Here is a 15,334-nt window from a genome sequence, read left to right on the forward strand (position 1 = left end):
CCCGCAGCGCCACCCCCGTCAGACGTGGTGGCTGTCGTCGGGGAGCCGCTGGTCAGGAATCCGCATTTCCACCATTTCCGGAGGAGCGAGCTGTGGTTGCTGGGGTGACCAGGATCCGGGACATACTGGGTGGTGGAGGAGTGGGCTGGATGACACCCCACGAGTTAGCACAACATGCGACGGTGGACATCTGGCTCACGGCCAATGCCATCTGAGACCTCAAAATGGTCGTGCTCAGATCCAATGGCATTTGTGGTCTGGAGGACACCCAGGTGTGCGGTAGTAACCTGTCTGAGTGAACCCCTGTTCAGATGGAATTCCACATTGGTGCCAGGTGCAGAACCCTCTCTCGCAGGCTGGTACCCCACAATCCTATCCACCTCACAGAAATTCTCTCCATGCCTCTTTGGCACTATATGGAGGGGTTTCTTGTACAGGCTGCTACTGTACAGTCTTTACTTCCTTACCCTCTGATTTCACCCAGACACCCCATGGTATGCCTTACTGCCATCTAGTGGCAGAGGTCATCACTGGAGGTGACTTGATGGAGGAGTTTTCCCCCTCAATCTTGAGGGCCTGGGGTGGAGGCTGTTGCATGCAGCAGTGTACAATCACTGATTGCACTGGCTCACGGACTCATGAGAGGCCTGCCATTTTCTTGCGGCCTTGTGGAGTCCGTGGACCATAACTGTGTTTCACGTGATAGGCTGCACTCCCTTTTTAGTTTTCTGACCAATCTTTTGTTTGCACTTCAGCCCCATGCTCCTGATCTATGAGAACTTGGTGCGGAATGGGAACTTGGTGCATAGAGGGGCAGGGTATGCCAAGGACCTCCTTGTGAACCTGCTCCTGTGCCTTGCGAAGCACGGCATTTCTGGGTCCAGGCAATGGGTGACCGAGGGCGCCATCTGACCAGACTGTCTGTCCCTCTTCTGTGACTACATTCACAGCTGGGTGTCCCTAGAAAGGGAGCATGCGGTGTCCATGGGCACCATCGAGCCCTTCCTTGCCCAGTAGGCATCACGAGGGTTGGGGTGCTTTGTTGACCCCATTAATTGCACTCTGATTTAATGATTTTCTGTTTCCGTTGATCTTTGATTCATGCGACAGTGCCCCGAACAGGAGCTGCCCTTTTTGCTATGTCCCTAAGTTTGTTTCCTTTCTTCTATTTGGTTGACCTTGAAAGAGTGGCCAATCCACCTACACTGCACATCTTTGCACTGGATTTGGAATGGGCTGTGAGGATATAAAACAAACAACATGTTTAGTTTTGGTTTCTTCGTTTTAATGAGAAAATTGTTTTTCTCCCTCTCCTTCTTTCCCCAAGCCCGACAGAGCTCCTTGCTGATCCTTCAGTTCCCAGTTACGATACGCAGTTTATACCCATAATGTTAACCTGGTTTCTCTCTCCACCTGTACCGAGACCCACACCCATCAGTTTACAGCTGGTAGGAGGCAGGAAGATGGTGTGAAATTTCTGGGATGGATCTCTTAGTGACCATTAATGCCGCAGATTGTCAGTGGTGCGGAATTTGTACCATCAATATTGAGTCCCGGATAGAAAATGGGGAAGATTCTCTCAGTGAAAGTGTCGGTGAAAGTGTGGAGATGGGACATGTTGTCTGCATTGTAAAATGACATCTGTCCCCCCTCATAGTCCAAATAAACCCCAATCGTCTGTGGATTCGCACTCGGGGTGATGGGCGTTCGGGATGGGGAAGTGGCAGCAAAATAGTTACTTTCCAGATCCAGTCTCACAATCCAGTATCCAGACTCTGGTCTCAGATAGACTATGCTTCTCCTCTTCACAGACTCTCGGGCCACACCCAGACCCCACCGAGTTTTCTCTCCCACCTCCACCTCCCAGTAATGTCTCCCTGATGTGAATCCCTTTGATCCCAGGACACATTCCCAGGGATCAAACCTCTTTGGGCTGTCAGGGAGTGGCTGCCGTTTGTCTCCGAGTCTCACACTGGTCCGGTCCTCAGACAGGATGAGCCGGGGATTCGCTGTGTTCAGATCCAGAGTCAGAGAGGCTGGAGCTGGGGGAAAGTTAAAATAACACAGTCAGTGATTTAGAGAGGGTTGGTGGGGAGGTGGAGGAGGGATGATGATGGGGAAAGAGGGAAGGGAAAGTGGGATTTGTGAGGGGAAGGGAGAAGAGTGTGAGGAGTGGAGAGTGGGAGCATGATGGGGATAGGAGAAAAGAGGGGGAGAGTAGCAGAAGTGGGAGAGCGAGTAAAAGAGAACAGTGAGTAAATCGGATGGGCATGGGAGAAACAGATAGTCGGAGAGGAGAGGGAAGTGGTGTTGAGGAAGTGAGCAAACGAATATGATGGACAGTAGGACCCTAAGGGTAATCTGTTCACAGACAGAGAACAAAGGGATGAGCACAGCATGGCTAGGAAGGGGGAGGGGAGCTTTGCCTCGTGGAGAGAATAGTGAAAAGGATGCTGGGTAACAAGAGGCCCAGGATAAGTGAGCCAATTAGGATATATGACCAGGTCAGGAGGTGTGTAAAATGACCAATGGGAAGTTTGTATGCGAATCTTGATTTCATTTGAAGTATATCTCCAGTGTTAGTTTGTTCTGAGGTTCTCTTTATCCTGGGTTCTCAGAAGCCAGTGTGTGTGTCCTGAGGTCCTATGGATTGAGTCAGCCTTGCAAGTTAGTTATTATTAAATGCGATGATACCTGCAAATCCATCTCAGATTTTATTGAGTCCAGACCGACCACAAAGAACCAGGAATTATCAGTGTGAGGTTGAGAAGAGAGAAAAAGGGCAGCAGAGAGAGGGAGTGGAGGAGAGAAGAGAGCTGAACTGTAGGGAGGGAGAGTGAGAATGGAGTGAGCGAGAGGGAAAGGTGGGCAAATGAGAGTGGGAGACTTTGAGAAAATGAAAGAGAGCGAAAGAAAGCAGGATGACAGATTGGGAAAGTGGATGAGAAATAAGGAGTGTGTTATAGAAAGCAGGAGGGTAGCAGAGAGTGTAAGAAGCTGCGAGGTGGAAGGGTAGCAACTATAGCGTATTATAAGGGCAAGTTGGGAGAGAGAAAGAAAGAGAGCGAATACAAAAGTGGGAGGAAGGGAGGGTGAGGGTTACAGAGAGTGCGAGGTAAATTGGGAGGATAGAGGAGAGTGGGACAGTGGAAGACAACGTGGGAAAGACAGTTGGGGTGGCAGAGGAGAAAGTGCGGGAAAGAGAGGGGAGACCGAGTTGGAAGTGGGAGAGTGAGGGGCGATGTATAACCAAATGATGACGGAAGGGAAAGGGGAGGATGTGGAGATAGACTGTGGGTCGGTGGAAGAGGCTGAGAGGGAGAGTGAGGAACAGGAATAGAGAGCAGGAGTGATAGATGAATGCATGGGTGGGAAAGAGAGATTCTGGCGAATGAGTAAGACCGAGGGAACAGGTAGAGAAAAAGGAAGAGTGGGAGGGGAGTGAGAAAAGGGTAAAAGGGGAGAGATAAATTATTGGTGTGTTTACAGGTATAGGGGAGAGTGGGAAGGGATAAAGTCCTCATTCGAACAGTCGCTGCAAACTCGATGGGCCGAATGGCCTCCTCCTGCACTCTAGGGATTCTATGATTCTAAGTGCAAAATGGGGGAGAAGAGCGAGAGATGTCAGCGGGGGAGAGGTTAAGGGACAGGGAGTGGAAGGCGTGAGATAGCAGGACGGAGGAACTGGGGGGGGGGGGGGGGGGTAGAATGTAAGAGAAGGGATGACAGATAGTGAGAAGGAGTGCAGCAGGGGGGGAGGGTTTTGGGGAGAGTGCTGACGGAACAGGGGTTCGGTGGGTGGGGAGGGATGGGCAAGTGTGGAGAGTGAAAGAGTGGGAGAGAGCACGGCTGAGAGGTCATATGCCCATTAAGATACCACCCCACAAGTTATACAAAATCCGAGCCTGTAAGGCAGACAAATGTCAAATTACAAGAACACAGAAAAATAGGAGCTGAAGAAGGGCATTCGGCCCGTCAAACTTTTCTACAATTTTATAAAATCAGGGCTGATCTGATAGAATATATTCCACGATCCAGTCACCACTGCTCACTGGGGAAAAGAATCCCAAACACTAACAAACCTCTGACAGCAAACAAATTCTCCTCATTTCTGCCAAAGTGGACAAGTTTACATTTCCCCACATTATACTCCATTTGCTTAACTGTCACTTAAACTATCAAAATTCCTTGGAACTTTTTATACCCTCTTGACAACTTAATTTTCGAACTATCTTTATATCGCCAGCAAATGTACTACCATACATTCTGTCCCTTGGTGACTTCCTGCAGTGCATCTTGTAGATGGCACACACGGCTGCTACAGTTCATCATGGGCGGAGGGAGGAAATATTTTATTTGTGGATGAGGTGCCAGTCACCTGGGCTGGTTTGTCTTGCTAGTGTCAAGCTTCTTGTGTGTTCATTAGAATCATAGGATTTGCAGTGCAGAAGGAGGCCATTCAGCCCATCGAGTCTGGACAGGCCCTTGGAAAGAGCACCTCTCCTAAGCGCAAGCCTCCACCTTTTCCCTGTAACCACACCCAACCTTTTTGGACGCTAAGGGCAATTTAGCATGGCCAATCCACCTAACCTGCACATCTTTGGACTGTGGGAGGAAACCGGAGCACCCAGAGGAAACCCACGCACACAGGGGGAGGACGTGCAGACTCCACACAGACAGTGACCCAGCCGGGAATCGAACCTGGAACCCTGCAGCTGTGAAGCAACTGTGCAACCACGCTGCCCATTATATTTTTAAACGGCATCCTAATCTCCGAGGCCGCCAAAGCAATCCCCCCCAATGCACTTCCCCACACCCCCCTTCACCCACACACGGCACCCCAGCCTGATTACACCTGTGCAAAACAAATGCCAACCTTGTACCCTGGCAGTGCCCCTGCCACCTGGGCAATGCCAGGCTGGAAGCCAGGAGACCCTCATGAGTGCCATTCTATCTGGTCCCCATTTGTGTTGTGTGTTGCTGGAGCTGTATTGATGCAGGGAGGCGGACAGTATTCCATTATAGTCCTAACTTCAACCTTGTAGGTGGTGGGCAGACTTTCGGGAGTGAAGAGGCGAGTTACTCGCAGTGGAATTCCTAACCTCTGACCTGCTCTTGTACCAGAGTTTATGTGGCTGGCCCAGTTCACTTTCTGGGCAATGTTAATCCTCCGGATGTTGATACTGGGAGATGCAGCGATAACAATGCCATTGATTGCCAAAATGAATTCTGATTTGCTCACCCAGCAGGTGGTCAAGATTGAGTAAGAGACTCCCAAGTGACTTGGAGTCTCAGGGGGACGGGATTAGATCAAATTATGCATTCTCTCTCAAAACCCCGTTTTCAGAGCGTATTTGCATCTTATGATTGTTTAATATTTTGTCAAAGGCCATCTCTTTTTTTTCATAAATTTAGAGTACCCAATAATTTTTTTCCAATTAAGGGGCAATCTAGTGTGGCCAATCCACCTAGCCTGCACATAGAATAGAATCATAGAATTTACAGTGCAGAAGGAGGCCATTAGGCCCATTGAGTCTGCACCGGCCCTTACAAGAGCACCCGAGTCAAGCCCATGGATCTACCCTATCCCTGTAACCCAATAACCCCCATTTAACCTTTTAGACACTTAAGGGCAATTTAGCATGGCCAATCCACCTAACCCACACATCTTTGGACTGGGGGAGGAAACCAGAGCACCCGGAGGAAACCCACGCAGACATGGGGAGAACGTGCAGACTCCGCACAGACAGTGACCCAGCCAGGAATCGAACCTGGGACCTTGGAGCTGTGAAGCGACAGTGATAACCACTCTGCTACCATGCTGCCCACAATCTTTGGGTTGTTGGGGCGAAACCCAAGTAAACACGGGGAAAATGTACAAACTCGACATGGACAGTGACCCAGAGCCGGGATTGAACCTGGGACCTTGACGCCATGAGACAAAGGGCTAACCCAGTGCGCCACCGTGCTCAGAGGCCATCTCTTGATCCAAATTGATGAGGAAGGTGTCCACCACTCTGACCCGCACAGAGGTGTCTGTGTTACTGAGTTGCAGGAGGCTATCTGAGAACTTCCTGTTGGGTACAGATTAGTTCTGATCATGGTGGATCACAGTTCTGGAGTAGGCTTGACCGGATTGATGATGATGATGATGTGTGACAGAATTCTGTTGTCCATATTATGCAGTGAAATGTGTCACCAATTTCTAATTCTTCTCTCTCACCTTCCACCTGTAGATGACAGTGAGGAAGCCTTTCCTCTTCAATTCTGAAATCCTGCCAGACAGAAGCATACTCTAATATACTCCCAGCAGGTCTGGTCTGATCCAATCCCACAGAGCCAAATGCAACTGACCTGGTGAACTGATTCTTCCTCGCTAGGATCTAGGAGACTTTGTCGGCTTGTCCAGAGTTAATGGGTTGCTCAGACACTTCCCATCCTGTCATCTTAGATCTCTGTGATAGATACACGAAGGAGAGGGTGGTCTTGTTGTCTGTGAGCTTCATGTCATGCAAGGCATGAAAGGATATGCTGACCCTTAGTATGTCAGACCCTGATGATGTTACTAAGTCATCTTCCTTCATGCTGTTGACCACTGAGTTCAATACGTGTATCTTTTGGAAGCTGAAATGTGAGCATGTCTACTTCTGTTCCACGGAGTGGGCTTTGGACTGCACAATGACCTTGGAGGCCTCTGCAATATAGAACGAGTCTTGAGGAGCCGCCTTAATATCAATCACCATCGACTGCAGCTGGAGTAAATTATATATGCTTTTCTGCCATCGGGACATTTCTCCTTGTCTGCTCCTGACCTGAAAACCGTAAGGATGACCAACCTCTTGATGACCACCTTGACTGCTTCTCAACGGACTTTTAATAACATTTGTTCTTGGGATGTGGGCGTCGCTGGCTGGGCCAGTATTTTGCCCATCTCTAATTGTCCTTCAACTGAGTGGATTGAGAAGCCATTTCAGGGGGGAAATTAAGAGTCAATTGTATCGCTGTGTGAATCTGGAGTCACATGCCAGCCAGATCGGGTAAGGACAGCAGATTTCCTCCCTTGAAGGACATTAGTGAACAAGATTTTTTTTACGACAATCGGCAACAGGGTTTCATTTTAATCCAGATTTGTTTTTATTGAATTCAAATTTCACCATCTGTCATGGTGGGATTCGAACCCGGCACCCCAGAGGATTACCCTTGTTCTCTGTGTTACTAGTCTGGTGACAATACCACTAGATCACCAACTCTCAAGGTGACTTGGAGCCACAAAGAGTAGTTTCACAGTTCTCCACCATTTTGTTATATCCTTTCAATTCCTGGATGTTAGGCGACACAGTGGTGCAGTGGTTAGCACTGCTGCCTCACGGCACCGAGCTCCCAGGTTCAATCCCAGCCCTGGGACGCTGACCGTGTGGAGTTTGCACATTTTTCCCATGTTTGCATGTGTTTCACCCGCACAATCCAAAGATGTGCAGGCTAGGTGGATTGGCCACGCTAAATTGCCCCTTAATTGGGAAAAATGAATTGGGTACTCTAAATTTATATTTTAAAAATCAATTCCTGGATCGTTACTGGGGTTAATAATTTCTCTTTTTTGTTTTCAGGACCAACTTCAGCCTTCTGGCCTGTCTGTAGATGACTGGTGACCAGTAGATGACACTGGTCAGAGAAAAACACGCACACATGTTGACGAACATACGAATTTGGAGAAGTAGACCACTCGGCCACTCGAGACTGCTCCACCATTCAATAAGATTGCGGCTGATCTGATTATAAACTGAACTTCACCGAACAGGACGACTTCGGACTATTTTAGACTGCACCGGGGGACGAGACAGGGATGCCCCCTCTCCTCACTGCTGTTTGCGCTGGCTACAGAGCCGCTGGCAATTGTCTGAGGGCCTCAAAGGGCTGGTCCGGGGAGGGGCTGGGGGGTGGAGCACAGTCTCAGTTTCAGATCCAATTGAGGGGATGGAAGAAATCATGGGTATTTTAGGGGAATTTGGCCGGTTTTCAGGGAATAAACTTGATATGGAGACAAGCGAGGATGTTTGCTGTCCAGGCGAGGGGTCAGGAGAGGCGATTGGGGGAACTGCCATTTAGATTGGTTGGGGACAGTTTCACGTACCTAGGAATCCAAGTGGCGTGGGATTGGGACCGGCTACATAAATTGAACTTGGTGGATCAGATGAAAGATGATTTCCAGAGATAGGATGCACACCCGTTTTCTCCAAACGGTAGAAATGACAGTCCTCCCGAGATTCCTGTTTGTATTTCAATGTCTCCCCATCTTCATTCCGCGGTCCTTTTTTAAGCGGGTCAATAAAGTTATAGCGGGCTTAGTATTGGGGTGGGGGGGCAAGTGCTTGCGAGTGAGGAGGATAATGCTGGACCGGAGTCGGGGAGAGGGAGGGCTGGCGCTGCTGAACTTTAGTCATTATTACTGGGCTGCTAACATAGCCATGATTCGCAAGTGGCTGGTGGCGGGGGGGCTAGGGTCGGCATGGGTGCGTATGGAGGCAGCTTCTTCCATGGGCACAAGTTTGGGGGCGCTGGTAACTGCGCCTCTGCCGTTCCCACCGGTGTGGTACTCCACCAGCCCCGTGGTGGTGGCGGCCTTGAGAGTCTGGGGCAATGGAGGAGATATGTGGGAATAGTGGGAGCGGGTCCCCAATCTGCGATAATGACCGGTTTGCCCTGGGGAGGATCACGGGAGGGTTCCGAATATGGCGGAGAGCGTGGATTGAGAGGATGGGGACTTGTTTATAGAGGGGAGCTTTCCGAATATGAGGGCGCTGGAGAAGTTTGCATTTGTGGGGTGAGAACTAATTTTCATACCTGCAGATGCGGGACTTTGTGCATTGACGGGTATCAACTTTCCCACTCCTGCCGCTAAGGGGGATTCAGGACAGGGTAGTTTCTAGAGGATGGATAGGTGAGGGGAGCTTTTTTGACATTTATAAGGGATCAGAAGGGAGGCAGACCGAGGAGCTGAAGTGAAAGTGGGAGGAGGAGCTGGGGGGGGAGAGATAGCGGATGGTCTATGGGCAGACATGTTGAGTAGAGTCAATGCGTCCGCAACATGTGCCAGGCTCACTGATACAATTCAAGGTCATTCATCGCGCTCACATGACTGCTCCAGATGAGCAGATTCTTTGGGGTGGAGAATAGGTGCGCAAAATGTGCCAACCGGGATTATGGCAGGGGTTTGCTGACGTCATGTCCAAGGTATTAAAAACAAGGGTGGCATTGAGTCCAGAGGTGGCAATTTTCGGGGTGTCGCAGGATTCAGGAATCCAGGAGGAGAAAGAGGCGGATGTTCTGGCCTTTGCTTCCCTGGTAGCCCGGAGGTGGATATTGCTAGCTTGGAGGGGCTCAAAGTCCCCGAAGTCGGAGATCTGGCTATCGGCTATGGCTGGCTTTCTCTGTCTGGAGAAAATTAAGTTTGCCTTGAGAGGGTCACTGTTCGGGTTCGCCCGGAGGTGCAACTATTCATCGGCTTCTTTGCAGAGAATTAATCGTCAGCAGAGGAGGGGGGGGGGGGGGGATTAGGTTAGTGTAGATTAGGGGGTTAATTAATGGTGGGACCTATTGGGGAGGGAGGTGATATTTGCACTGTTTATATTTTCATGAACATTGTTTATATTGCTGCTGTTACAATGTCAAAAAAATACCTCAATAAAATATTTTTTTAAAAAAAATAAACTGAACTTCACATTCCCACCTACTCCCTATAACATTTCACCCCCTTGTTTTTCAAGAACACATTGATCTCTGCCTGAAAAGTATTATGTGTCTCTGTTCCCACTGCTGTTTGAGGAAGAGAGTTCCACAGACACAAATCGAAGAGAAAAATGTTCTCATCTCTGTCTTAAATGGGAGACTATTGATAAGCATTGACAAGGTTACAGCTGGAGAAATCAAGGCAAATCGTGAAGTCAACATGGTTTTGTGAAAGAGAAATCCTCAGCCAAAAACTCATCCCTTCCTTTTGACACCCTCCACGTAAGTGCAGTGATTTACAGATTTACACAGGAAACAGGAATGAGGAGACCAAAATAATTCACAGTACGTGCTACCCGAATGTCACTGCACCCTCACAATTGTGTAGTTGCTGCAAAATAGCCCCATGCTAGGCATGAGGAGCAACTTCATTGAGACATTGATGTACCTGGAGACTCAATACAGTACTGATCTTCCATCAGATGGTGTTGCATGAGTTGTGCAAGCCCCAGCAGAGGAACAGTCAGTCGAATGGTCTTATCATTGGTCTTAAAGGGACCACTGGAAACATCATCGGAAATTATTTCAGGAGTTCATTCTCTGTGTCCTGCCCAATATTTATACCACAAACAGAAAACGTCATCATTATCACAATGCTGTTTCTGGGATCTTGCTCACTCAGAGGAACCCACAGAAAGTAAAATATGAGAATGGAGAGGCTCCCAAAGATTAACAACCAACAAATTGGTTTTCCCATTTCCTACATTACAACAGTGACTGTTCCTCATCAATATTCCACTGGTTCTGAAGTGTTTTGGGCCACGCTGGGGGAATGTAGGTAGTTTTCAAATTCAAGGTCCATTTTCCCCTATTTTGTAATGATTTCTCTGGGACCAGGAGGTGAGATTTTTCTTACTGCTGCTCGCCGCTCTTTTCCCTCTCTCACCCCCGCTGTGTATTCATGTCATCCTCTCCGGAGTCAGAGGAGGATTTCCTGTCTCCTGTCCCACCTCACGAATCTCAGAACATCTTCCCACACTGCAAACCCTTGGGAAAGTGGACAGTGATATTGTTCTGAAGATCAGCCCTCAGAATGGACTGGGCCTCTGAGCAAATTCACAGAGTGAGCAGTGGCTTCACTGGTTCACTACCTGCTCCATCAATGGAGTCACTCAAAAAATCAACCTCACTCAATCCAAACTCCCTATTCTAGATTTAAAACTATACCTACTTTGATCTGGACTCTGTGACTGTGTTAAACCTGTGGATTTTTACATTCTCCCTTCTGTTTTGATGCTTGAACATTTCAATAAGATCACCACACTCCCTCTTTATCCAGTGCAGACTCGCAGTTTCTGCAGCCCCTCCTCTTGATGAAGGTGTCCAATTCCACCAACCAGATTATCTGCCGTTTAACACTTGCTCTCTAATGTCTGAATGTCTTCCCGAAAAACAATGATAAAAAATGTTTCCCAGAATGACAGACGGGACCAGTCCAGTCTCCTCTATAAATTGGGTTTCCCATCCTGAGATTGGTGCTCTATTCCTCTGGTTATACAGATCCCTTCACTGCTTTGACACACGGTGCTGATGGCTTCAGACACTCACCCAGAGGAACCCACAGAGAGTAAAATATGAGAATGGAGAGAATATTTAATCTGGGACCTTGGAGACCCTTTAGTCCCGTCACAACTGGATAAAAATTAGGAAAATTAATAGGAGTTTTACCGGGGTTAATGGAGTTTATCATATCTCGCCATACTGTGTACTGTAAAGGACCTTTGAACTTTCCGATAGACAGAGCGACAGCAAATACTGAGAGTGTGTGATCCTCATCATCAATTCTGTGTGTGAAAAAAAATGTTGTTAATTTGTCTTTGTCAGGAGATTTTTATCACAGATTTAAAAGGTCCAATTTTTAGATGATAGAAAAAATGTACAAAGTGACATATTTTTTTTACAACATAGAACATTACAGAGCAGTACAGGCCCTTCGGCCTTAGATGTTGTGCCGTCCTGTGAAACCCCTCTAAAGTCCCTCTACACTATTCCCTTATCGTCCATATGCCTATCCAATGACCATTTGAACGCGTTTAGTGTTGGCGAGTCCACTACTGTTGCAGGCAGGGCATTCCACGCATTTCTCGGGTTGCTCAGGCTCTCTCCTGGATGACCCATTCCTTGGATACATGGACCCTGCGGCTCTCTCGGGGTCAGTCGGAAGGTCACAGACACTAACAGCCAACATCAGGCAAGTGATCACTTCCAGTCAGGGAACCAGGTTGTATTATTTGCCTGACATCTTGTCATTTGTGCAATGTCAAAGAATTGTCCACTATTTTTTTTTCTTTTTTATAAATTTAGATTACCCAATTATTTTTTCCAATTAAGGGGCAATTTAGCGTGGCCAATCCACCTTCTCTGTCATTTTTGGGCTGTGGGGGCAAAACCCACACAAACATGGGGAGAATGTGCAAACTCAACACGAACAGTGGCCCAGGGCCGGGATCGAACCTCGGACCTCAGCGCCGTGAGCCAGCTGTGCTAACCACTAGACAACCGTGCTGCCCTCAAAGTGACATATTAATCACGTTTCTGCAACTTGGAAATGCAAAGGCAGAGAATGGAAACCCCCATGCCCTGAAAAAGGTTCACAGTCTGATAACAGATTATTTACCGGGATATCACAAATCACAGGAGAAGGGAAACATTTAGTCTGTCCACTTGCTGTTTTACAAAGGCTGAAAACATCTGGAACTTAATGTTTAACTCTGTAATAACTGATCCCACAACCCGCCGAGAATCCTGCTCTCCCCTACTGGCATCTTGAATCTCTCTGATTTTAGTCACTCCCCCGTTGGGAGCTGGACCTTCAGCTGCCGAGATCCTCAGTTCTGGAATTCCCTCCCTGATCCTCTCCGTCTCTCTGTCTCTCTTTCTTCCTCAAACACTCTCTCTAATATCCACCTCCGTCATCCGGATTAATATTTCCTTGTGTGTGAATTTGTGCTTTTTAACGCTCCTGTGAACTTCCTGTGAAGGTTATATTACATTAAAGGCGCTATATAAATACAAGTCTTTGTTGTTATGGTTATTAAGGACACAGAGCCAGTTAATGTTATAGAATAGAAATAGAACCCGTTCCCCCTTTAACGTTTGACTTTCTCGGGTTGCTCAGGCTCCATGCAGGGACATGGATGACCCATTCCTTGGATACATGGACCCTGCGGCTCTCTCAGGGTCAGTCGGAAGGTCACAGACAGTATCAGCCAACATCAGGCAAGTGATCACTTCCAGTCAGGGAACCAGGTTGTATTATTTACCTGACATCTTGTCATTTGTGCAATATCAAAGAACCGTCCGAAGAACAATTTTTTACAGTTGTGACAACAACCAACAAATATATCGAGAACACTTCACCGTGTTATTTTATCAAACTGCAGAGTTTCAGTAAAGAACATGTCCTACCTTCTCTTCCGACAAGCTTCCTCCTGAAAGAAATGAATGAGGAACAGTGAGGTAGTAACAGATTTCAGGAGGAGTTAGACAGGCTGGTGAAATGAGCAGACTCAGAGCAGATGAGGTTTCACACGGAAGTGGAAAGTGATGGATTTTGGAAGGAAGATTGTGGAGAGTCAAATAAACTGGAACTGAGCATCAGTCCCGCTCACAGACACAGTGACTCTCACACACCGTACCAGACACACCCACACACTCACAACATGGAACTGGAACTAGATTACAATGGGAGTTCCAGGAGAAATTACATTTGGGAAAGAGGCCTCTATCCTGGACTGGGTGAGGGGCTGGAGGCGGGGGCGGGGAGCACTTAAAATGTATGCCGGGAATTTGGAGACAGTTTCAGAGCCATTAGTTCATACACGTTTAATTCTGATTCTAATTTCTCATCAAATTCCATATTTGTTTCGCAGTTATCAGTTATTTTGTGACTGTGAAGTTTCACTGAACTGACCCGCAATATATTCCCTCACCTTCAGAAATGTCAGCTCGTCTTTTTGCTCCATCTGTTTCTGCAACCTGGAGAGTTTCTCCTCAATAGAATTTAAATTCTCCTGAATCTCTCGAAGGTTTTTTTTCATTGTTTCTAGAATCCTCTCCTCTTCTTCCCTGAGATCTCTGAGTAAACGCTGCTCTTTCTCAGTGAGAATCTGGTGCATTTCACTAAACTCGGATGTGATGTGGATCTGCAGACTGCTCGACTGTTCCTACCGAATGAAATGTGAAACATAATTAATGTCCCGCGATAAAGGGAACAAAACTAACCGAGATCCCAGAAAATCAGCACAGGGAGACCTTACCCTAACTTCAGAAATCTTCCGTTTCTGTTTTAGTTCAGTTTCCAGAACCGCCGATTTCTTCACACTGAGAGAATCTAAGGAAGATTTTAGCTGATCCTGGGATTGGGAATGAAGACCACAGGATTAAAGTGTTGCAGCGAGAAAATGTGATAAAACGACCAGTTTATTAAATATTTCTCCTTTTACCTTGTAGATTTTAATAGCTTCTCCAATTGACAGGAAGCGATGCTCTCTGTGTTCCCGTGAACCGACACAATTCAGACAGATCAATTTCTTGTCAGTTTCACAAAACAGCTTCAGTTCTTCCTGATGTTCCTCACAGTGAAGTTTACTTTCCTTCTCTTTCCGATTCAGCTTTAATTTTCGAGTTTTCTGGGCCAGATTCGCTAAGACTCGATTTATCCTGTTGTTTCTCTCGGGAAACTCCTTTCTGCATTCCGGACAGGAGTTTATCTCCTTCTTTTCCCAACACTGGGAGATACAGGAGCGGCAGAAGTTGTGTCCACAATCCAGTGAAACCGGATCGGTGAAGAAATCGAGACAAATGGGACAAATTGTCTGCTCGGTCAAACTCTGGACCTGCTGCCTGAGAGCCATGTTCACACTCAGCACTTCCTGATTCAAACCGGTTTTAATTTGAAAGGAATACACTGCCGCAATTTCGGATAAAAGCCACTGCATAATCCAGCAAATGGTTACTTAATGTGAATCCATGTCCCGACGATGTTTACATTGAGACTTGGGAAAACCTGTCCAAAGGACAGAAGAGTGAACATCGATATCGGGTTTTCTGTAGGACAGAGAGAAAGAAAGTGGATACAGGGAGGGAGGTTGGATTGGATTTTGTTTATTGTTACGTGTACCGAGGTACAGTGAACAGTATTTTTCTGCAAGCATCTCAACAGATCATTAAGTGCATGAAAATAAAAGAAAATGCATAATAGAGCAACACAAGGTACACAATGTAAGTACATAAGCACCGGCATCGGGTGAAGCATAAAGGGGTGTAGTATAGATACATAGAACATACAGTGCAGAAGGAGGCCATTTGACCCATCGAGTCTGCACCGATCCACTTAAACCCTCACTTCCACCCTAGACCCCTAACCCAATAACCCCATCTAACCCTTTGGTCACTAAGGGCAATTTATCATGGCCAATCCCCCTAACTTGCACGTCTTTGGACTGTGGGAGGAAACCAGAGCACCTGGAGGAAACCCACGCAGACACGGGGAGAATGTGCAGACTCCGCACAGACAGTGACCCAGCAGGGAATTGAACCTGGGATC

The 15,334-nt window shown here is 47.4% G+C and overlaps 1 protein-coding gene across 1 annotated transcript; it reads right to left on the minus strand.

The window, feature by feature from the left end:
• Positions 1 to 1,491: 1,491 nt before the first annotated feature.
• LOC119976486 (zinc-binding protein A33-like) lies at positions 1,492 to 14,657 on the minus strand. Its single transcript, XM_038817025.1, has 6 exons — positions 14,232 to 14,657; positions 14,046 to 14,141; positions 13,719 to 13,952; positions 13,195 to 13,217; positions 11,455 to 11,570; positions 1,492 to 2,042 (listed from the first exon to the last, which is right to left on the minus strand). Exons 1-6 carry the CDS (start codon positions 14,640 to 14,642, stop codon positions 1,492 to 1,494), a joined length of 1,431 nt encoding a protein of 476 aa, XP_038672953.1. The 5' UTR covers positions 14,643 to 14,657.
• Positions 14,658 to 15,334: the final 677 nt, after the last annotated feature.

The sequence above is a fragment of the Scyliorhinus canicula genome, chromosome 13 (genome assembly GCF_902713615.1).
Source record: "Scyliorhinus canicula chromosome 13, sScyCan1.1, whole genome shotgun sequence".
In the NCBI taxonomy this organism is placed as follows: Eukaryota; Metazoa; Chordata; class Chondrichthyes; order Carcharhiniformes; family Scyliorhinidae; genus Scyliorhinus; species Scyliorhinus canicula.

Coding starts and splice junctions, on each gene's coding strand:
- LOC119976486 (XM_038817025.1), bottom strand. CDS start 14,642: ATGGCTCTCAGGCAGCAGGTCCAGAGTTTGACCGAGCAGACAATTTGT. Junction 14,142..14,231: donor AAGCTATTAAAATCTACAAG/GTAAAAGGAGAA, acceptor TCCCAATCCCAG/GATCAGCTAAAATCTTCCTT. Junction 13,953..14,045: donor GGAAGATTTCTGAAGTTAGG/GTAAGGTCTCCC, acceptor TTCATTCGGTAG/GAACAGTCGAGCAGTCTGCA.